Below are 23,413 nucleotides of genomic sequence, written 5' to 3' on the forward strand. Positions count from 1 at the left end.
ACTGAATGTTTTTTACGATAAAATTAATTTTCATATTTCGAGTTACAACTAATCAGAGATAAATCTGTGAGAGCAAATAATCAACATGTTATGTTTGGATATTTCGTCATAACTCGAAAAATAAATTGATTAAAAACATTTTCCAAAGAAGACTCATTTAGTAAAACCAGTTCAATACAAAATTATATATTCCTGGATCGATAATTTTATAAAAATGAGGATGATACTCGTAGTTTCTTAAATATGCATTTTCGTATTCGGAGATGTATTTTTCTGTGAGGTGTAAATATTTTCAGGAAATACAGGTATGTGGTTTGATAAAATATCCCCCATGCATGACAAATTGTCGATAATTTCTTCCCGTGAGCATTACCAACCTCAAGAAAATTAACGACAACTTGGCATGTACCCGAGATAGTAGGTACTACAGAAAATTTCAAAGATTATGTAGTCTGCGGAATGACACTTGATTATTGCTTTTAGAAATTATAAAAAAGAAATGTTAAGAACAAATCAGCTACAGGAGTATCTCTCTTATAATTTTATATCCCCAGTTAGATTAACGAATAAAATATTTATCATTTTATAGTCTGAATTAAAATTAATGGGAAACTGCTTCTGCAATATCACTTCAAATGTATTTTTTAAAAGGTAATTTTGTCATGTGAGGAGGCTAAAGAATTTTTGTAAAACGTTTACGGCAATTCTTTTTCCTTAATCCTCGAAAGGTGTGCAAACTGTCCGCAATAAACAGAATTTGAAGATATTTTAGCATCCATTTTAGACAGTTTTTATACAGCGTGTAACAGAAATAAGTACATTAATTTTAACTGGTAATAAAACTCATCAAGAGTAACAACTTTTCAAAAAAAAAAAATTTTTCGTAAACGTTCTCGTTAATGAGTTAAAATTGTTTAAAATTTTCCAAAAATTTCGCTACCCGCCACTGGAGACCAGAAGTGACTATAAATGTGACGACCGTTTCTAAGCATTTTTACGAAATCAAAATACTGCCCATTATTAGAACCTGTGCTTAGAAAGTTTACACAAACGCCTCGTTAATTTATGGGAGGAGAATGCTAAACAAAATTGCCGATTTGGAAAAAATGGTACATAGAAAAATTGTTCATCATGACGAGTTCTGCTACTGGTTAAAATTAATGTATGTACTTATTTCTGTTACACCCTGTATATGTACAGAGTATTTGTTATGTAGCCAACAAAGATAGGGATCGTAAGGAAAATAGTCTGCACAAGACAGATGTTTATTTAGCGCGCTCGCGTGGGTAAATTCTCCACTTGTAAATAGCAGTATTTATGCACATGTTGCGTAAATAACTATTTCGATTTCAGTTGCCTAATCTGTTGTAGTTTATCGCAATAACTTACAGAGTAATTCGGAAAAAACGAAGCGTCATTTTAATCTGTTTTATTGCATTCTTTCCAAAATAATACTTTTATCTGGCGAGTAATACTTCACATTTTACTTATAATTTAATAACAATATTTTTGCGAATCAGATAATATAATAAGTATATGTTGCATGAGTAATAAATTAAATAAATTATTTAATTATGGAAATATCGTCCATCAAGTGCAACTCCTTGATAAAAAGAAAGTATTCATTGCGCTGCACTACTAATATCACTTTTTAGTACTTTTTACAAGTCCGTCGAATTCTCTTCCTCGTTCTCCATCGATTCGTACTCAATTTCTTCCGGATCGTCGTCCGGCATTTCGCTCTCAATTTCCAACTCATCTATGTTGACCACATCGAACTGAACAGATTTTCTCCTTTCGAGAGGATCGTCGTCAGTGGTGGTCTCACCGACGACCTCGTCGTTCAAAGGATACTTTATAACCCCGGTCGGTCTCCTCGTAGGGTGGTCAATTTTTTTGCTAAAAAATATTGTCTGCAGTGTTTGATGGTTCAGTCAGGCGGACGACGAAGAAAACAGCGGTAAGTACATCATAATTTATTAAAATTCTGATCACAAAAAATAATTTTAACTTAGATTTAATGCTTATTCAACTAATTAAAATTAATATTTAGTATGCATATGCTGCTCTCCTGAAAATTTAAATTTCGAATTAGTCAACATATCACCATTATTGTTTGTGTTCAGAAAAGTAATGTCGTGTTCTGTGGAGTGATTAGTCGTAGTCTGTTGTGTGTGTTTGTGTGAAAGCGGTATCTGTCTACTCACGTGTCGGTGCTGTTGCTGTTTTTCCTGAACCGTTCCGACAGGCGAGGACCCTCGTCCATGTTACTGTAGTTGTTACCTCTCCTACGAGAAAAATGTAGTTCAAAGTTTCAATCCTTTCATGTCACTCACTTGAACTTTAGATAGTAGAACACTGCACTTCCTACCAACGAGGCCACCAACAGGACCGCCAACACTGCAACTGCTGCGATCAGTCCGGTCTTGTCGTCGCTGGAGTCGTCGCTATCGCCACCTAAAATCGCACACTTGCACTTGCACCGTCACTAATCCACGAGATACCAACCATTACGTTGACTCTTCGGGAGTTTTACTATTAAAGTCGCTTTGACCGTCTCTGTAACGTTTGTCTCTTTGGTCGCTACTATGTCCACGGATATTGCCGATTCGGTGTTGACAATATTGTCCGGGAGAGTGTCCGCCTTGGTGATCGTCACTGTAGAATCTTGCCGAGTCGCCTTAAAATATTTACTAAAATCTGTAAAGAGATAGGTCAGGAAGAACGTCGCTATTCAATCATTTGTCACAAACCTCCCTCCAGAGCAACATCGACCTCTGAATCTCCCTCAATAGTGATAGTCGTTGCAACTGTAAGTATGTAGTTGCCGTCTTCATCAAGCGAGTAACTTGCTAGGTAAGAGTTGCTATCGAAGTTGAAGCTTGCGGGTGCGACCTTCTTCGGAAGGTGGATCACCAATGCGGCTTCGCCTGGACTAGCAACACCTTCCAGTTTAGCTGTCAGAGTTACAACAAGTGAGGCTTGATCGTCTGTTATTTCTAAAGGCAGGTTCTTCAAGACTGTTATCTTCCAATGATCTTCTTCAGCTTCGATTTGCAGATATTCTTTGTTATTATCATCTGAAAGCTTCACCTGTAGAGATTTTTAATTGTAAACACGTGGCCTACCTATTGTCAAAGTGAGTTTGCTGGGATCGTCGACATTTTGAATCTGGATCGGTCCATCATCGATTGTTATTTCATCTGCATCATCTTTATGTATAGTGTAGGTAGCAGTGTAAGTTAATTTAGTGAATTCAGGACCTTCCGAATCGTCTAAAATCGAAAAAATATGTAGTTCCTTTTGTTTGGGAAAATGACCAGAAACTACCTTGTTGTTTCGGGAGTTTGACGACCAGTGTCGCTGTTGCTTCGTCTGTATCTTGAGTGGCTTTGATACCAACAGAGATGACAGCATTGTTTTCGAGAACATCGGAGGAAAGTGGACTCTTCAAGGTAATCGTCACTTTCTGATCGGCGTACGCAGCACTGAATGAATCTTTATAATCTGCAAGTTGAACAAGAAGATAAGTTTCTGCTCAGGTCGAAGTGAAAGTACTGACCTCCTGTCAAATCGATTTTGGGATCATCTCTTTTAACACCATCAATTACTATATCGGATTCAATGGACAACTCGTTCTCGGTGGAGTAGTCACCCATGTAAACGTTGGTTTCAAAGTGGAATTCACTTGCCGCAACTTTCTGCGGCATGTTAACAACCAGTCCTGCTTCACCGCTGACTGTGACTCCGGACTTGGTCGCTGTGAGCGTCAAAAGGATCGAAATGTTGTCGTCGACCACAGTTTGTGGCAAATTATTTGCAACCGTTAGTTCCCAGTGATCAGTCTTAGGAGCGACAGTGAAGCAATCCTCGTTATCTAAAACCATAGAAATATGCATTTGCCCGAATAGAAACTGGGGCAAACACTAACCTCCACTTAGCTTGACTTCAATGTCTTTGACATCATCAACTCCTTTAATTTTTATTTGGACCGATGTCACTGTGCCTTTGTCGTTCTGGTCGAGCGAGTACGTGGTCGCGTATACAACCTCTTCGAACTCCGGAGCATTGATCACGTCTTGCAGTGGCAAGCTGACGATGACCGTGGCTTTGCCCTTATCGGTGACATCAGTCTTTGAAGCTTCGAGAACCAGAACAATCTCGCTTTTGGTTGTCAAGATGTCGTCAGAAAGGTCCTGGGCCACTGACAATGTGCACTTGGTGTCTTGACAATCGACCGCAAAGTTGTCTTTGTAATCTGAAAATGTTGCAAAATAAACATAGCCGAGTTATTTGGACAGGAACTAGCATGACGAAAACACGTGCGCAATAGCGACCTACATACCCTCCGTCTGTATGGCAACTGTGGCGCCGCTGGTGACGACGATTTCTGAAAGAAGTTCGACAGTGTCGTCATTGTCGCCGTCGGATTTCGTGTAAGCACCCTCGTAGATGTCTTGACCAAATGCGATCGCTTCCTCGGCTATTTTTGGAAGTTTGACGACAAGCGTAGCGGTACCGTCCCCTTTTGAGTTGTCCAAATGTGCCGATAACACTATATTAAGTTCCGTGTTAGCTTTCAAAACAGTATCGTCCAAATTTTTGTCCAATGTGATGGTCCACTCAGCTTTGTCTGTGTCATGTGTGAGCTTGAAATTGTCAGCATAATCTTGTAGTGTCACTTTTGTTAGTGCGTCGTCAGCTGGGACCGTAATAGAGATTGGATCGCAAGTCACTTGATGAGTACCTTCGCTGTCGATGGTATACTCTGCCGTGTAGTATGTCTCCGTGAATCTCGGTGCTTCTTTCAGGTCTTGAGTCGGCAAAGACATAATGATTGTAGTCCTTCCCACTTCTGCACTTCCTGTCAACGACGCTTCCAAAGTCACGTAAATTTCTTTCTGGTTGTTCAAAATATCGTCGTCTAGTTTCTGCTGCACGACCAGTTGCCAAGCATCTCCATCAAGTGTCGGTTCAAAGTTAGCGACGTAATCTAGAAAACCACGATGGAGCTTTCCCACAGACACACTCTCTTAGTACTCACAGTCCACCACTGCAACCGTAGTGTCAGATGCGTGGTCGCTGACGATGGCGACAGAAGTTGCATCGGGGATTTCAACGGTGTCGTCAGCGTCTGCTTCGTGTTTGTAAGTTGCGGTGTAATAAGCTTCACTGAATTTTGGTACCACATCTGAGGTTTTCGCTGGCATTTTCACCACCAAACTGGCCGAACTGTGATCGAGGGCGCGGTCAACAGTTGCGTCCAAGACAACGTATATCTCGCTTTGCTTATCGACAACGTCCGTATCAAGAAGAGTATTTACTTTGACGGAATAAGTTTTTGTGGCATCATCGTATGTTAAGTCGAAGTTGGCATCGTAGGCTACAAGATAGAAAAATCATTGTCGTGTGGTGTGTCTGGCGTGGAGTGTCAGTGTATCGCTCGGTACTTACGGGATTCTACCGAAACTGTAACTGAGCTTGGATCTTCGGCGTCTGTGGCGATTGTACCATCTTCAAGTGTGACCGTCGCGGCGTCATCCGTCACCTCGTATTTAGCCGTGTACATTACTTGAGTGAATTTAGGAGGTGACGGTGCGTCCGGTATGGTAATTATCACGGGAGCGCTGCTGGTGAGACTGCTTCCCTCCAAAGAGGCGACAAGAGTGATGACAACATCGTGCTGACTGTTCAGAACGTCTTCGTCCAAATTAGCTGTCAATGTGATCTCGTAAGGAGCGGTCGCAGAAATTGCGAAATTGTCTTTCAGATCTGGAAATTCGATTGTCAGTTTTAGACGTTGCTCCTCGTCTTCTCTTCTTACCCCCTGTCAAAGCGACGGTCGTTTCGGCAATATTGTCACCGTCTAAATCGATCGGACCGTTCTTCAACTCGATCGAGTGTGTTTTTTCTTCCAACTTGTAGTCTGCCTCGTAATAAGGTTGTGTGAACGCAGCTGGTGCAACTTTCTTCGGTAGTTTTATGACAAGAGTGGCGCTTCCGAAAGTGGTCGCACCCTCCGTGGACGCCTTCAAAGACAAAACAATATCGACTTCTTTGATCAGAGTTGCGTCGTCCAAATTCGACACGACCTCCAAGGTGTAAGTGTTGTCGTCAGCGTTGGGAACGATGTTAAAATTGTCAGAATATGCTGGAAAAGTTTAGATTAGTCCCTCGACGTGACCAGAGGATCGAGTGTGTCTCTGTGTGACAGATGCAGTGTAGCTACATGACATGAGAATGACTTTTATTGACATGAGAATGACTTTTATTTACTTCCTTCGACGGTCACAGTTGCTGCGACAGTCGCGTCTTCGAGGGTGATCACGTCGTCAAGAGTGACGATGTCGTTATCGTCTTCAATCGAATAAGTGGCCGTGTAGGAAGATTTCGCGAATTGCGGAGATGTTCCTGCTTCCTTCTTCGGCAGATCGAGCAAAATTGTGGCGAAGCCGTCGTCAGCACCGGCCAACGCGGCGTCCAAAATCAAAAGAATGTCAAGCTGGCCGTCGAGAACCGATTGGTCGAGCGGCGTTTCGACGCTGATGCTGTACGTGTCGTCTCCGTTTGGTTGCACTTTGAAGTTGTCTTTGTATGCTATAAATATCGCGTTTGGGGTTTTTGTCCGCAACTACCGGTCCAACTTACTTCCAGACACTGTGATCTCCACGCTGGAGTCGCCGTTCGCGAGACTTATGCTTTCGCCGTGAGTATCTATGGAGGCGGCGTCGTCGTCGAGTACGTAAGAGAACTCGTAAGCTGGTTGTGTGAATTTTAGCGTTTTGGAAGTCTCGACGTACGGCAGTTTCAGCGCGACCACTGCGGTCTCTACGTCTGTTGACTCCTTGAGGGAGACTTGCAATGTCAAAAGTATCTCTTGGTTTTCGTTTATTACGTCGTCCTCCACTGGCTTAATTACCGTTATTTGGGGATCAGCTGACAGATCAATCGCGAAATACTCAGCGTAGGCTACAACGACATAAATTATTGCTTGTGCTGTTGTGTTCAGATGTGTTTACTGCTCGATCGTTTACTCACAATCTGCAAAAGTGACGTCGACGACAGCGTCTGACGAACTCAGTGTGATGGGGCCGTCAGTTACTGACACACTGGGGTCTCCGTTCTCATCGACATTGTAGGTCGCACTGTAATAGGGTTTCAAAAATTTGGGAGTGTTTACAGGATCAGTTTTCTCGATCTGTATGACCAAAGCGCTTGTTCCTGTGTCATCGGCGGCCCCGCCTGCGATAATTGCTTGCAGAGAAAAGATCTGATCCTCACCACTTTGTAGCACCGCGTCGGGCAAATTCTTTGTAACAGACACTTCCCACACGTTCGTGGTTGGATTTTCTTGTATGTCAAAGTACTCCGTTACTGCAAATTCAAATGTAATATTTTTTCAGTATGTATCAGAGTGGAACTGTATTTTTTTAACAAGAGTGTCGTAATTCATGTGGAACTATTTGGTTTCTGTATTGTATTTTCAGTTCTCTTTTCATTAACAATAAATTGTAATTTGCCTGGAGTAGGTATGTCTTTGTCTGTTCAGTTTCTGTGTTATGTTTTCAGTTCTTCTTGTGCATGTTGTTTTATTTGGTGTTCTGCTGTGGCTGTATCTACTCACCTTCAGCAAAATTAACAGTAAACTGTAATTTGCATGGAGTAGGTATGTCTTTGTCTTTGTCTGTTCAGTTTCTGTGTTATGTTTCTAGTTCTCCTTGTGCATGTTGTTTTATTTGGTGTTTTGCTGTGGCTGTATCTACTCACCTTCAGCAAAGTTAACAGTGACAGTTTGATCTTCAGGAGACGCTATTGTGATTGGTGACTTTAGGGTCACTTTTGCATTTTGATCACTGTCAACTTCATATTTTCCAATGTAATAGGCTTTACTAAATTTCGGAATATCCGATGTTGCCGCTTTAGGCAATGTTATGACCAGCACACTTACACCCGCTTTGCTACCGCTCGTTGTAGCTTCCAGATTTAAAATGATGTCCTCGGCCTTGTCCAAAACATCTTGTGGTAAGTTTTGTACCACTGCTACTACACAAGTTTTGGTTTCGGGATCAATACTAAGGCTAAAGTAATCCAAATCTGGGGAAATTATCAACATATAAATGACAACACGAGAGTGTCTGTGGTGGATGACGATGTGGTGTGTGCAGTGTTGTGTTTCGGTGTTTACTGTATTTTTTACATAACTCACATTCACTATCTTCCAAGGCAACAGTAACGCTGTCACTTGGAGTTACGGTAATTGGACCGTCGGTGATTGTTATCGTTCCTTTTTCACTGTCCACTGTATACTGGGCAGTATAATGTGGTTGACCAAACACTGGAATCTCCGGAGCTTGTACTGTAATGATCAAAACGCTCTCTCCGGGATCTACTGCTTCCCCCCCTTCGACAGTTGCCTCTAGTGTGAGAACATATTCTGCACCTGATTCCAAAACGTCTTGAGGCAAATCTTTAATAACGTTAACGACCCACGTTCCATCATCGAGCACCAGTTCAAAGTTATCGGAGGCTGTAGAAATAATTTAGAATTATTGCCAAGTTTTGATCAGTCTCTTCGCGTGTGTGCTGATTGATTTTCGAAGGAAGTGGTGTTTGTTTTGGTGTTGGTTCAGTACTCACATTCCTTCAGAGTGATGTCAACAGTTGCACCTGCTGATGTCGCTGCAATAGGCCCATTACTTAATTCCACCGTGCCATGGTCTTCTACAACTTTGTAGCTAGCAGTGTAATATGCTTCAGAAAATTTTGGAACTTGAGTTTCTGCTACCGGAGGAAGAGCTATGACCAATGTGGCAAATCCTTGATTATCGTCTTGTCCAGTAACTATTGCTGACAAAGAAAGAAGAATATCTCCGCCTTTAGCTAGATCCTCTTGGGCTAGATTTTTTGTAACTGTGATTATCCAGTGATCTTCTTTTAGAGCAACTCCAAAGTTATCCGAGCCTGTAAGAATTCTCTAGTGTTACAAGATTCTTGTTTACTCGGTGTGTTTTCTTTTAGCATTGTGTATTTATATTCTTGCATTGTTTATTTGAGACGTTGTTATTATGTCAGTTGCGTATTTGTGTGTTTGGTGTTTGTGCTGAAGATACTCACTGTCAACTAGTGCAACTAGTGCATCTGTTGGTTCTGTTGCTATGGGACCGTTTGATATCGTAACTGTATCAAGTTCGCCTTGTGTGTTAACTGCGTAATCTGCAGTGTAGTAAACTTGTGAAAATAAGGGTACCTCCGCTTGTTTAACTGGAGGAAGTGCTATGATCAATGTGGCAAATCCTTGAATATCGTCTTGTCCAGTAACTGTTGCTGACAAAGAAAGAACAATTTCTCCGCCTTTATCTAGATCTTCTTGGGCTAGATTTGTTGTAACTGTGATTATCCAGTGATCGTCTTCTTTAGTAACTTTAAAGTTACCGTTACCTGAGCCTGTAAGAATTCTCTAGTGTTACGAGATTATTCAAAAAGACATTGTTGTCGGATGTGATATGAATCTCTGTACTGTGTGTTAGTTTATGTGTGTTGTGTAGAGTTTGAGTGTGTTAAGATACTCACTCTCATCTAGAGCAACATTTACTACTTCTTCTGTTGGATTTAATGTAATAGGACCGTCTTCTATCGTAACTGTGTCAGCTTGGCCTTCTTCTGTGTTAACTACATAATTTGCAGAGTAGTGAATTTGTGTAAACGATGGTACTTCGATAACTTTCACTTCCGGCAGTTTGACAACCAACGCTGTGTATCCCTTGCCTACACTTACTGAACTATCCTTAACGCTTGCTTCCAAAGTCAGTATGATATCTTGTCCTTTCTTCAAAACATCTTCTTCTAAATTTGTAACAACATTCAGTTGCCACTTTCCAGCATCGGTGTCGTAATTTATGCTAAAGTGATCATCTGCGACAAAAGCAAAAACAGCGCTCGAGAAGAAAGCTTAGCACATTTAAAACGCAACACAGCTAGAGTACTTACCGCCTGACAACGTTATGTCGACATCTTCCTTTTCGGTTATTGAAATTTCTTGTCCTTCGTCAAGTTTGATGGTGTGGGGGTCTGACTCAGTTAAATATTGAGCTGTGTAAAAGGGCTCTGAAAATGTGGGGACGGTGATCACGTTGTCGTTTGGTATTTCGAGCAAAATGATTGTTTTGCTGCTATCCGTGGGGTTTTTGTTAAGGGTTACGGTTAGTTCAAATAACATGACGGATTCGGTTGTCAGTCCGATAGGTGTTCCCGTTGTGTCTATTGAAACTTGACTTGTTGTTTGATCAAATACAGCCGTAACGTAGTTATTATCTAAAAATTATTTTTAAAGTCTTTTTATCAATCGTTAACTCTTTTGTACCTTCTATTGTGACATCAGTTACGGTTGCATCGGAAGTAGTGACAGTGATAGGATCACCAAGTGCCTTTACAGCAGGCACACCTTCACTTTCAGAGTACTCGAATTTGTAAACTGCATTTTTGAATGTCGGAATATCCGGAAGGCTAAGTTCTTGGTCTACTTTGATAGTGACGGTTGTTGTGCTGCTACTCGTGGGAGTTCCTTCGTCCTAAATAACAACACAATACTACATCTAATACCTATCGGAATCACTGTCACTTACAGTTGCCGTGATAGTCACGACAGTGTCTTCTGAAAATCTCTGATACTGTGCAACTTTTAGACTAGTTCGGAACTGTTTTGTGTCAGATGTAGCAACACTTTCCACTTGAAATACGTCAGATGGATCAACAGTAAACGTAATTTTTTTATTTGAAAAATCTAGGTCTTCGGCAATTATTAGGTCTCCAAAGTTTGTGAGATCAATTTTGGGTACTAGCGGCATTGGCATACTGTATTCGTAAGTAGGATTCAAAAATGTGGGCTTATTGTTGTTGGTGTCTTCGACAGGAATTGAGAAGGTCTAAAAAACAACTGTCAATTTATTTGTTGCCTGATCATAGCAGGTCATCTTACCAATTTGCTATCACCCTTCGGACACTTTAGTGTAGCTGTCACACTAATTATTATTTCTGTTGAAGCGCTGGTAGGAGTATCATTGTCAAAATTAATGAAATTGTCATTAGTTTTGACAAGCAAAATTTTATTATCTTGATCAACTTCGATGTCCAGATATGAAGAAGCTGTCCCGTTGTCCGTAGTAGTCACCTCTGCGTAAACAGAGATTTTAAGTATTTATTGTTAAACCCTAATTAAGTTAGACCTACCAAGTGTGTCTGTAAACGTAAACTGTTCATTTAATGTGTCTACGTCTGATATTGCATCAAATATGCAAAGATTGCTCTGCCAATCCAGGTTAGGTCCCTCGAGGCCACAGCCTCCATCTAAAAATGTATACATTCTTAGTATAAAGTAAACTTAAACACAAGCCATTCATTTGTTACTTTTTCATTGTCAAATAATAGTATATTATACACCAAGGTAGAGAAGTTCATGATTATAGCCAAAGCACCAAGATTACATCCCGAGGCGCGCCGAGCGATGTAAGGCGCGAAGGCTATATGGGACTTCTCTACCGTGGTTTATATACTATTTTTTCACTGCTAGATACGTTAAAACCTTTTCTGATAATAATTACTAATACAATTATTTTGTCGGATGCGACGGATCCGAGTTGTCATTTCTAAACGGTTGCTATGAAAATCGTCTACGTTAACCAATGACATAAGCGACAATCCTTCGTTGCTAGGTGACGGGTGCTCATTATAACCCAGTAGAAGAGAAATTCTACTTCTGGGTTCGGTTCAGGAGTAAATAATGACGCCTTCTCAGACTACACCTTTTCCAATTGTAGTTCAGAAAGTGAGAGATTAATTTCAGAAAATATCAAATGTAGTTCAGATTAGTAAGATGTATTTCAGAATGTGTTAATTGTATTTCAGAAATGTAAAATGTATTTCAGAAGGTGCTAATTGTATTTCAGAAAAATTAAATAAATTTCAGAAAAGGTGAATTGTATTTCAGAAAATATCATTTGTATTTCAGAAAATAATAATAAAATTAAAACATACGCAAAAACTGATCTTCGGGTTCTACAAGTTAGAAGCATTGGCGTTGTCAAACGAAGACTTCTTTACTTGGAACAAATTTTATGTACATAGATTTCGTAAAAGACAGAATTGTTCTCCTCGGTAATACACAATTATGATGCGTTCTGAAATGCAAATGATACTTTCTGATTTACAAATGATATTTTCTGAATTTCATATAACGTTTTCTGAAATACAATTTACCGATCTGAAATACAATTTACGATTTCTGAAATACAATTTACTAATCTGAAATACAATTGACGATTTCTGAAATACAATTTACTAATCTGAAATACAATTGACATTATCTGAAATACAATTGGAAAAGGTGTAGTAGTGAAAAAAGTAATTAAAAAATTTCAAAAAATCCACTCTCATTTGATTGCGCCAATTAAAATTAAGTCGTATTATCTTTTTACTCTAGTAGACCCTTTATATTTTTTAGAATCGGTTAATAACAGTTTAAAATATTGAATTATCGCAGAATCTTATCTTGCTGATGACAAAAATTGCTCGTTTCTCTGTAATAAGATAAAGATATTTTTGAAAAGTTTTCAATCTGTGTTTAACAAATGCACAATAATTTGTTGTTTATAAATAAAAGAATTTCATGAAGAAAAGGTTTCATTAATTCACAAAAATACAACATATTGGTAATTAGCCGTATCATATTGTTTTGATAAACTTGAATTAACATTGATAAATCTGCTTATCTTTATATTGATGCGATACTTTGCTGCCATTTATAAAAAATTGCCGAAACAGTAAAAAATATGATATGTATTTATAAGTTATATTTTAATACATCAGAATTTACTTTATGTATTTCTTCGGCATGCAAATTTAGAGAAGTGACGAACGTAACACGTTAGTTGACTCCAGTTTAAAAAATAATTGTAATGGTAAATATAGTAACAGATTATGTGGTCGAAATAACCTACCGTCTGCGGAATAACACTTGGCTATTACAGCCGTAAAAATAAATAACACAAGTTTAAACTTCATCGTACATTAGTCCAAGTACACATGTGTCCGCACTCAAAACGACTGGAATAAAATTTGGAAAAGAATGGAAATATATTTATCTAATAATCTAATCGATAAAGTAATTAATGAGTTGATAAACGAATACCTTTGTTTTCAACAAGATAATTTATAGATCTTGTCTGAAAGAGATACTTCATCATCAAATCGTTCGTTGTCAAAAGAAAACGTCATTTTTATTTTTAGTGCGACTAAGAGAATTTTCTAAAAAGATCAAATCTGAAGGAAGGATAAGCTAGTATCTTGCATTTGCACAACATAATGCAAATCATTTTTGCTGCACAATGTACCATTCTGTAATAGTTATTTATGGAACCAACGAGTTTCTGTGTAAATTGGGCTTTTCTAATTGCTCGAGGGCAATTAGAAAAGCCCAATTTACCCATAAACGAGTTGCATACAAAATTTTATTGTTTGAAACGACGTCCCTGAAGCTTCCAAATTTTTTAAAAACGGTTCGTTATCTGCTCATTTTGCTTTAGGGTAGTTAAGAGGTAGTTTACAAAGGAGAAAAATGAGAATTTATGACAGTTGAAAACAATAAATCCCTTTTATTTCACTTTTTCGCAATAACAAGGTTACAATGTCACAGAACAACATCCACTCTTCTGTTGACGATCAACCAATAGCTTTTTCAGCTGTTCTTAGTATCGACAAGGGAAGTGTTGCACTTAACGCAAGAGTATCTTCATCCAAAATTTCAAGAAAAGAGAATGACAAAAAAAAATCTCAACTGTGCCTACAGCATTAAATTTATAATATGTAATACGCCTCGGCTGACGCCTCTGCTCCACAAACCGTGCACTTGCATAATGGCATTTTCTAGCCTTGTGATACAATATCGCGCGTTCAAATGAAATCCTCGGCTGGGAAGGCGTTGGAAACCGTCAATTGTTGTGCTTTATTAAAGCGTAGATTAATTGGAGCATGTTGACAGCTAACCTAAAATTTAGAGCCCAAATTCTTTCTTTTCTTTCTTTGCAATGTTTTACATCATAAATAGAATAACGTAACGATTCCTATTCTCGAAGCAAATATCTAAGAGCACCCTTTGCTGAAAACAAACATGTTCAATGATGTCCCGATTAAACATAATAGTATATTACAGTACGAGTGGAGAAACTAAAAGATTCACGCACGCGTGTGTCGGAATGACACACACAAGTGGGTGAATTAGTTTCTCACGAGTGCTGTATAGCGTTTTGTTCAATCCTGCCAGTGAATTTTGGAACATAATTGAAATTTTATAATTTGTGCAATTTATATCATAAAACATAGCGTCCACTTTCGTTGCCATGATCTCTAAAAAAAACAATTGCAACAGTAAATAAACTTGACAGAAATTACAATTTTACGTTCTTTCCCAAAAAACGTGTAATTAATTAAGCAAGATGGAGCAACAAAATGGTTTCATTGTTCCTGATGATATATTAGAAGAGGCCGACGCGCGACGCCGCTACCTTTAATTTACTGCCTGCAAAATCTAAAGAAAGATATGTATTTGAAAGTGTTGGAAAAATTCCGTGACTGGATGAGAAAGAAAAACGTTGATGTTATAACGGAGGAAGTAATACTGGCTTAATACTGGGTTAATGGGAAAATTGGCGCCCCCTTCTTTGTGGTCTACGCATTCAATGTTAAAGTCGACCTTATTCGTTTATGAAAAAGTAGATATTAGCAAGTAAGTGATTCGTATCCCACCTCCACCCGGCGGCACGGCAATTTTGCCGGAGTACATATTTAAGTGATATTTATTTTAGTAATATAGATTGTCGATTTCGGATTTATTAGAACTTTTGAATAAACATGTTGAGCAATTCTAAACGAAAGATTCTTCTTTGAGTGGGGTAAATGAGTGGGCAAATGGTTTTACCTCACACTTTTACCTCACGTTGTCATAGCAAACAATGTGAGTGAGCAAAATAAGTACTTTCTCGTTTTGTATCCCAGTGAGAAATGACAAGTTTCGATAACAGGATTGAACAAACAAATGTCATTCGTGTCAAACGGCGGGAAATTCAAACTTTACACTGTTCTAAACGGTTTAATTTTTCCAACGCCTACTCAGCCCAGGATTTCATTTGAACGCCCGATACAATACATTACAATACCTCTACCGTATTCTAATGTAAATAACTATTGGTATCTTGAATACTGTCTTGGTTTTGAGTCGGGTATATTTTTTTTCACTTATTATTTGCAATTTTTCAATGTTGAATAGGAACCTTTCATCATTTGCCAAAATAATTTGACACAGCACGAATTTAACAAACAATGATTGTGTCTATTCAGTAATCATTCTCGGAAATTCTCAGATCTCAGCTCTCTCTTTAGTTGTGGTTAATTTAGCAGCGTTTTATTTTTCGCAAAAATCGTATTGTCATCAATGTGTTATCACTTATCAGAGAGATACTTGGGATTTTAGATACATTTACAAAAATACCTTCAATATCTGCTACTCACGATAAGAATTTTAGAGCTCTTCAGATTTTTGTTAATCCTTGATTCCTGCCATTATCTTCACGCGTCCGCTGTGAAGGTTAAGATCATAAATTCCTAAGACCAGTGACTAACAGTGAAGATATGCGTAAGGGGAAAACCAACAACTTTTACAATGTTATAGTGAAAAATAAATCAATTGAAATCGCAAAAGCGTTGTTTGAAAATGAAAATATTCCATCGAGATTGCTCACTTTCCAAACACAATAAGTTTTCAATCACGAAGGAAAAATTAATCATTCTTATCGTCATAAGTTTAAAAGTAAAACCAAGGGATTTAACTGTTTGCGTCGATTGTTTTTACTTTGAAAGCATAAACAATTTTTATCTTCTGTATTATTTTGTATCTGTTAGAAAATTTGCAAGAGATCAAAGTCAGACAGAAGTCTCTAATCAAATTTTTTTCCATAACATCAAACACTTCAAAAAGAACAGTGTAAGTAGGAAAGTAGGTATATGTATTGGAATCATCCGAAATGGGATTTTCTGTTAATCTGGAGAGGCAATTTATGCTTTAATAAAAATATCTTAATTAGTATACATATGGCAATATTTTTATCAAAACCAGTTGACAAAGCAGCGATGCTATGTAATGATGTAACGAAGACCTTTTAATCCACCGCTTAATTGAACTGAAAACGTCAAATGCGTTAGAAATTTTTAAAGCGGTTCGGGGCAAGAAAAATCAGTTTCCCGTTAATTAAAAATGATTATCTTTTTATAAATCAATTGTATTCTTATTGAGAAGTCATCAAAGTCGACAACATGTTTACATATACGTGTTTGTCTTTTGACAATGTGATTTGGCTCTTGCAACAGATAAACTTCAACCTAGGTACGTTTTAAGCGAACCTCCGCTGAATAATACTAGAAGTTGACGGATTACAAGGTAAGTTGTCAAATTATAGTTGTCAGGTGAATGCTATTTTTGCTAGATCTGATTTATTTGAAGTGATGTCGTCAAAGCTGCTACATTTGTTGTTATCAGCAATTTATTGATCACGACGGGTGTGATAAGTTAATTGCCTTCTGTAAAAAGAACCCGTACGTAACGACACTCTCAATAAAATGGAGATTCACCGGTATTTTATAAAACAATCATACAAAAATATTTGTTACTATGAATATTTATAAAATGACAAAGCACTGAGGAATCATAACAAAATCGGTTGCAAAAAGTTCTAGTTAAAGTAACATTTAACAAAGATATTGCCTTTCATCTGCTTTTCTTTTCTTTGTTGTGTGCCTCTAATTGATGGTAGACAATTAGAGGTGTGTGGTATTTCTAATATTTCTCTCTCCCAACTCGAATTCAATTATTTTGCCTTGATTTGCTATTATTTATTTTTTCAATTAACTACGAGTTGCGTCGGTATGATAAGGATAATACGTAATTATATCATTTAAGAGGCACTTGAATTTTTTCTCGTTTTTGCGATTGTTCAATAACAAATTTTTTGTTCACGCAAGGCCGACCTTTGATTTAGGATTGATAATTTTATATTTCAGAATGTTTTAATAACAAAGGCTTATTGTTAACAGAAATATGTTACATTTGGATGTAAATATGTATAACTAAAATATACTTAACTTATTTAGATCATATCAGTTGAACAAACAATAAATATCCATATTCTTCTATACAATACAAGACGATACAAGTTGGTACAACTGAAAGGACGGCTTAATTTAGCCGTGAGAAGAAAAAAATGTTTTACAAAAAATTAAAATACTCCTTATTACATTGTGTGTATTAACTCTTAATAGTATATTATTCGATGAGCGTATAATGATGTATATTACTCGTGAGGATGATTTTGTGTCACGTGCCGCAAGTGAGTGGCGTAATTTACCCGAGTAATAGCCATTATATCGGCGAATAAAATACTATACTTTTTCTACGAGTATGGAAAGAGATTGGTAATTAAGTTTCCTTATTACACAACTTGAAACTAACGTTTGAAACTGACGTTTTAAAAAACTATTACTTTGTTTACTTTGCGATTTGAGATTTTTATGTACTTTGCGTTACTAATGGGCTCATTACTGTATCGAAAACAGTTTAATAATAAATCGTATTATTCAACTGTTTTGGTAACTTTTAGCTTTGCTATATTGGCAACATCAGACGTTTCATGTCAAGCATCAAGGTAAAGCTTGAAGTTTTAGTAAATATAACCTTACATTTTTGTGAAAAACGTAAACATAAATTATTAATTAATTTCAAATTTAAATACAAATCGGCAAGGTCCTTTACCAACCCACGCAAAAGTCCCTAGTCTAATATGAAAACTTGAGCACCCGAAATTTCAGGAATTAGTAAAGCAAAGTATAATTCGATTCACGAAAGAACGCAAGTGCGTCATCAATTTGTTGCTAAGTTACGACATACGGTGGACCGTTTATGCTTATGTTGAATGAAAAAATCTTTGAAACATAATTATGTCGAAATTGCTGAATTCATATGATGAATATGATCATGACTACACTTGTTTAATAAGACTCGTTCCATTAAAGTACTCGTGTGATAATAAACCGTCTTATTAAACTTGTATAATAATATACTATTATTGATTGAAAAATCGAAAATCGTACAACATATTTTCACTAAAAAGGAAAATGCATAAAATGAAACAGAAACCTAAAGTAAAATTTTGGAATCTGTTGATGAAAAGGGCATAATCTTAATTGATTTTTAATTCTGGTTATGTCTGCACAACTTCTCTCAAGCTTATAATAAAATACTTTTGTCTTAAATCAATCAATGACAAGTGATAACTCTTATCAATAAAGACGCAACTGAATTGCGACAGAGGAAATTAAAATCATCATTTTTTATGTTTACTACGTGTATTAAAATTAAAACTTTCATTTATATAAATTCCGGAAGGATTTATAAACATTTTATAGCTGAAAGTTAAGCTTTTGAATCGTTTTTATCTTCAGAATTGTGTATCGTTAATCGTAGAGCATTTTCCACAGTATCGTACTCGGTAACTCCCCCGTTTTTATGATTGGACACCCTTTGTCGAATTATGGGACTGAGAAGAGCTTCATCCACACTTTTCTCATCTCTTTCCGTACAGTAACTAATGATTAGACCACTAACTGTAGTGAAGAAAAATCCTATCAGGGAGTAGTAGTAAAACGATATTTTAAAAATAACCAAAGATTCGTCACTTCTAGGCGTCTGCGTCTCATATCTAAAAGTCGTTCGAAATCCAACTAAAATATTTGTTTCATTTAATCCTCACCTTTGATGAACTGTCGTAAAATTAAAACTGCAGCCTTCTATAGATGTGGGCTTTTCGAGGTCACGAATGATTCCATAGCTTTGAAGGTATTTAACAGGAAGAGCTAAAGACAGAACGATAATCAAGCCGATAACTCCACCATAAAACACCCCTTTGCAATTGGCCCTTCGGGACAACGTCCCCAGCGTAAACATTCCAAGCAAAGGACCCCCGGTAGCTCCTGCGAAACTTATCGACAGCTGCAAAATACCTCCCAAATGCTCAAAAACGAAGACCAAAGCCGTGCAAACCACTCCACAAACCACCACGATCAACTTCAATATTTTACTTTTGGACTGTTCGGTAATAGTACGTGGTACCCGCTTGCTCACAAAGTCCTCGTAAATGGTTCCTGACATACAGTTCAAATGAGCTGACAGTGTGCTCAAGCCGGCACTGAACACCCCAGCTATGAAAAGTCCGGACAATCCGGGGACGCTTCCGGCGACGTCCAAGACGTAGTACGGCAGCAACTGGTCTTTCCTTGTGATGCGGTGGGATGCGAAAGGATCGCAGTCCGAGTATCTGGCGTAAATGATCAATCCTGTGATCACACTTGCAGTTTTCACCAGACTCATCCCCATCACATAGTAGATAATGACTCTAAAATTGTACGTCTGAAGATGGAGTAAAGGGAGTGAAAGCGGTTAAAATACAGTTTGGCGTCTCTTAAAGTGGCGACTGAGAGCAGCTTCTGGACGCAGCTTTGACTGGTGTTCGTCATGGAAATCCACACTATCGACAGTCCAATCACGGGGGCCCAGAAGTTGTCGCTTCGAGTTACGTCTGGATCAAAGCTAGAAACATCGATAATTCCAGATGTTGTCTTGGGGGCAAACTTACTCAATAAAATCTAATCGTTTTCCTTCGAGGCTTTTGCTCCACACGTTTGCAAAGCCTCCAGTAGCTCTGACACCAAGAGCCAACACAACTGTGACCGCTCCTAAAGTGACGGTAAACTGTAGAGTGTCGGTCCAAACCACCGCTTTCAACCCCCCAATCGTGGTATAAAAAATGCAGATGCCGCATATGATCGGTGTTATCAAGTGAAGATTGAAACCAGTAGCTGAAAGGAACTGGTCAACAACCGGAAAGGAGTGTCCAAACTGGTACCTGCTGCAAATGCGAGCGCTGGGATGTATATCACGATGGGCAAGAAGAGTACTTGAGACAAGGCGAAGAGCAACGACGAAAACGTCCTAGCTCTTTGGTCGAATCTCTTCTCCAAGTACTCGTAGACGCTGGTGATCTGCGCTTCGAAGAGTACCGGCAGGTAGACCAAATTCGATACGATGCCCACGATTATAAGCGCGGGGATGCACAACCAGTACGCCCCACCGTACTTGTAAACGTCCGCGGGGACTCCCAGGAGGGTTATTCCAGAAATGTGGCTGAAAGCAAGGAAGAGTGAGTCGTCGAAGTGATCGGTTCGAGGAGTACCTCGCAACCAGAGACATCGCGATGGGGAAAATGTGCATTTTCTTTCCACCCATCAAATATTCGCTCGCTGTGGACTGCTTGCTGCCGAAACAGCCAAAGTAGATACCGATCATGACACTGATTGCCAGCATGGTCGAAAAAAGGGTGTAGTCGTACCAGGAAAACGTCACCGTTACTGGGGCCGCTGTAGTGGGCATGGTTGTGTATTCTGGCGGGGTTTGATTCATTGTGAACTAGAGTTTTGGTGGTTCTTCATCAAGCTCAACACTTGCACTGACCCAGATGAGACAGTAAAATCTCTTATTAATGATGTAACATTGCGGTTCACGGTGTTTGTTTTTGGGTAAAACAATGGGGATTGTTAATGCTTTTGAGTAACTTAAGATATTTGCTGAGACTTATAGATTTTTTTTTCATACTGATAGGGCGATATTTGTTTTTGCCTTGTGTATCTAGTGATCTAGATACATTTTTATATACATATTTAAATTATTAAATTATTACGACGATTTGTTAAGACAAATCGAAAAATTATTGTATCTATTATTGCATTCTGATGTACCTATGTATTTATGGATCTGATTGAAAAGCTGCATTTTTTTCAAAACTGGTTATAAATTATGTAGTATTGCATAATATAATACATAATTTATACAGAGTGTCCCAGAACTCGCTCCCCAGAGAAAAGAGGAGAAATTTTCATAAATGGACAAATAAATAATCCCAAAGAAATTTTTTTCTAGCTTGAACGGTATTCAAGAAAGGAACCAATCAAAGCGTTTTAAGCCATCCAGGTGAATTTCCCGTAATTGTTGCTAGTTTGCATATTTTATTATGTTTTCAATAAACTATGAAACTTTTGAGAAATGTCAGTGTCAAAATTTCATTTAAATCCCTTCAAATCGCTTTAGTATCGCCGTCATGGTCAACCGTGCTCTTTCATCATATATTCTGCGGCGGATTATGTAGAAATGTGTAAATCAAGAAAATCCACATGCTCTCTTTTCAAGAGCATTTCAGGAACGATGTAATATAAATTTGTGGGCTGGTGTATTAGATGGTATGTTTTCAATAGAAATTAGTTTACATGTCAGCTAACTTCCCTCTTTAGTCTTTAGGTAGGAACTTTTGAATTTCCTGCACGGTTAGCGGGAGACATTTACGTAGAATTTTAGAACCGTGGAGGGAGAAAAGACTGGAGATGGCATTTCCCATGCTTCCCATGTTAAAAATCCGAACCCCCTAAAAGCACGTGCAACAACCTTTTATGACCCAGTCCACAATGCGCTAGATAAAGAAGCACAATGCGCCTGGAAGGAAGGCGAAGGAAGCCATTGGCCTAGCGTCTATATTCTGAAACCTTTTATGACTCTGTAGTTTTCGCGGGCCGGTACACTTATTTGAATTAGTGCCATCTCCAGTGTTTTCTCCCTCCACGTTTAGAACGCAGAACTTAGTTGAATAAACTAACCAATAGGGAGGTCGCATTTCGTTGCAGGATTTCGTAAATGGCGTGCGCAATCGCCTACCATATGTCGTGCTATCCATTAAATTTGTTATTTTGTTATTACAGTTGGCGCTGGAAGTGCCAACGCATGTCTAGTTTTGAACTATCGCGACAAACGTCACATTTAATACAATTGTAAAACAGAAAATGGCGAATTAAGATTCGAGGAATTAAGAGAAAAGTTACAATAATAATATTTATTTTATTAAACAATGTTACAACAGATGCTGAAAGTGTTCACCATTTTGTTCTAAGCACAAACGGGCCCTTCGTTTAACTCCACTGATAACACTTTGTAACATTATATTATACACAAATAAGTGTATCGATTAAAAAAGACCTACGGCTTCAGTTCCAGCGCCAACTTTAATAACAAATTTAATGGATCGCTTGATACTATAGATTGTCGTCGGCATTGGTCAGTTTTCTCTTGGGCGCGAGTTCTGGGACACCTGTATAAAAGGTAGAGGTAGAGACCATTTCATCTAAGAAGTACATAATGCGCACGAACGCGTTTTCATCGGACGAGTCCATGTTCAAATTTTTAGGGGAGGTTTGAGTCCAGCGGCGTGCAGACCTATCAACCACGTGGAATCCATGCGCTCGTTGTTATTTCTAATTTAACCCCGTTAGCATTCAGAAGTGTTTTGTTTTTGTTATTCCTTTTGCTGTGTATCGTTCTATGGTATTCATTGTTCAATTATTGATTTGTTAGAATTTCAATCATATAAATTAATTGAACTATAGTGACTCCTCAGCTAATCGAATGTTTCTACGGCACTGATCATCAGCTGACTAGCGTCGTACGGTCAGATTTCGATGAGTCATCATGTACTTCTAAAGCTTGTTTGACACGATGCTAAATTTTGTAGTAAATTTGTTAGAAAATGAGAGAGACCCTCGATCAGGACCAATGAACGATCAGGATCATAGTCTATCTTTGTCAGATCCTGATCGTTCATTGGTCCTCTCTCATTTTCTAACAAATTTTCTACAAAATTTAGCATCGTGTCATACAGCCTTTAGATGAAATGGTCTTCTAGTGGATAATGTGTGTATTTCCATCTGCTGCAAACAGTTCTGAAATACAAGAGATTCATAGAAAATCTCATTGATATTGATCTATTTGTTCTGCTATCAGATAACCATCTATTTACCTAGAATTTTGTCGAATATTAAAACATTCGTAAAAATGTTAATACTTAGTGTCATCAGTTATTTATACTAATTATCTTATTTGATCTAGCAATACGTTGAATGCACATTGAGTGGTGAGATTACTGCACAATGGCAATAGACCGGGTGTATCTGAAATACGTGTGTTAATTTTAACCGGAGAAAAAACTCGCCAATTCATGAAACTTTTCTCTATAACATTTTTACGAAAAAAAAAATTAGTCATTAAAGTGTGTATCCGCCTAAGGTTAAGGGCGGAAATTTTCTGTTGTTATAGAAACGGATACTTGTCAAAAAGTTACATAATAAATAATAGTTATTTATGCAACGAGGTTCTGTGTAAATTGAGCTTTTCTAAATAATTCCCCGAGAGGCCAGATTGAAATACGAGCGTAGCGAGGAT

General features: G+C 38.1%; 2 protein-coding genes across 4 annotated transcripts; both read right to left on the reverse strand.

Annotated features, from left to right (window-relative positions):
• Nucleotides 1–1,414: 1,414 nt before the first annotated feature.
• Nucleotides 1,415–13,140, reverse strand: LOC138130182 (protocadherin Fat 3-like). Of its 3 annotated transcripts, none has more exons than XM_069046584.1 (27): nt 12,993–13,140; nt 11,227–11,343; nt 10,976–11,169; nt 10,623–10,922; nt 10,361–10,568; nt 9,988–10,311; nt 9,571–9,912; nt 9,115–9,444; nt 8,638–8,961; nt 8,207–8,527; nt 7,768–8,094; nt 7,039–7,374; nt 6,649–6,969; nt 6,277–6,597; nt 5,825–6,151; nt 5,455–5,772; nt 5,045–5,383; nt 4,346–4,993; nt 3,932–4,258; nt 3,563–3,877; nt 3,331–3,507; nt 3,129–3,275; nt 2,754–3,080; nt 2,509–2,700; nt 2,337–2,457; nt 2,208–2,288; nt 1,415–1,899 (listed from the first exon to the last, which is right to left on the reverse strand). In XM_069046584.1, the coding sequence occupies exons 1-27, from the start codon at nt 13,054–13,056 to the stop codon at nt 1,662–1,664; spliced, it is 7,386 nt and encodes a 2,461-aa protein (XP_068902685.1). In that variant the 5' UTR covers nt 13,057–13,140; the 3' UTR covers nt 1,415–1,661. The 3 variants fall into 3 exon arrangements, with proteins under 3 accessions (XP_068902685.1, XP_068902687.1, XP_068902686.1); XM_069046585.1 differs by lacking the exon at nt 1,415–1,899 and adding an exon at nt 1,962–2,071; XM_069046586.1 differs by lacking the exons at nt 6,277–6,597; nt 6,649–6,969; nt 7,039–7,374; nt 7,768–8,094.
• Nucleotides 13,141–17,223: 4,083 nt separating this feature from the next.
• Nucleotides 17,224–20,621, reverse strand: LOC138131334 (sodium-coupled monocarboxylate transporter 2-like). Its single transcript, XM_069048302.1, has 6 exons — nt 20,328–20,621; nt 20,001–20,278; nt 19,731–19,953; nt 19,544–19,684; nt 18,849–19,490; nt 17,224–18,797 (listed from the first exon to the last, which is right to left on the reverse strand). Exons 1-6 carry the CDS (start codon nt 20,552–20,554, stop codon nt 18,512–18,514), a joined length of 1,797 nt encoding a protein of 598 aa, XP_068904403.1. The 5' UTR covers nt 20,555–20,621; the 3' UTR covers nt 17,224–18,511.
• Nucleotides 20,622–23,413: the final 2,792 nt, after the last annotated feature.

The sequence above is a fragment of the Tenebrio molitor genome, chromosome 5, assembly GCF_963966145.1.
Source record: "Tenebrio molitor chromosome 5, icTenMoli1.1, whole genome shotgun sequence".
Taxonomy (NCBI): domain Eukaryota; kingdom Metazoa; phylum Arthropoda; class Insecta; order Coleoptera; family Tenebrionidae; genus Tenebrio; species Tenebrio molitor.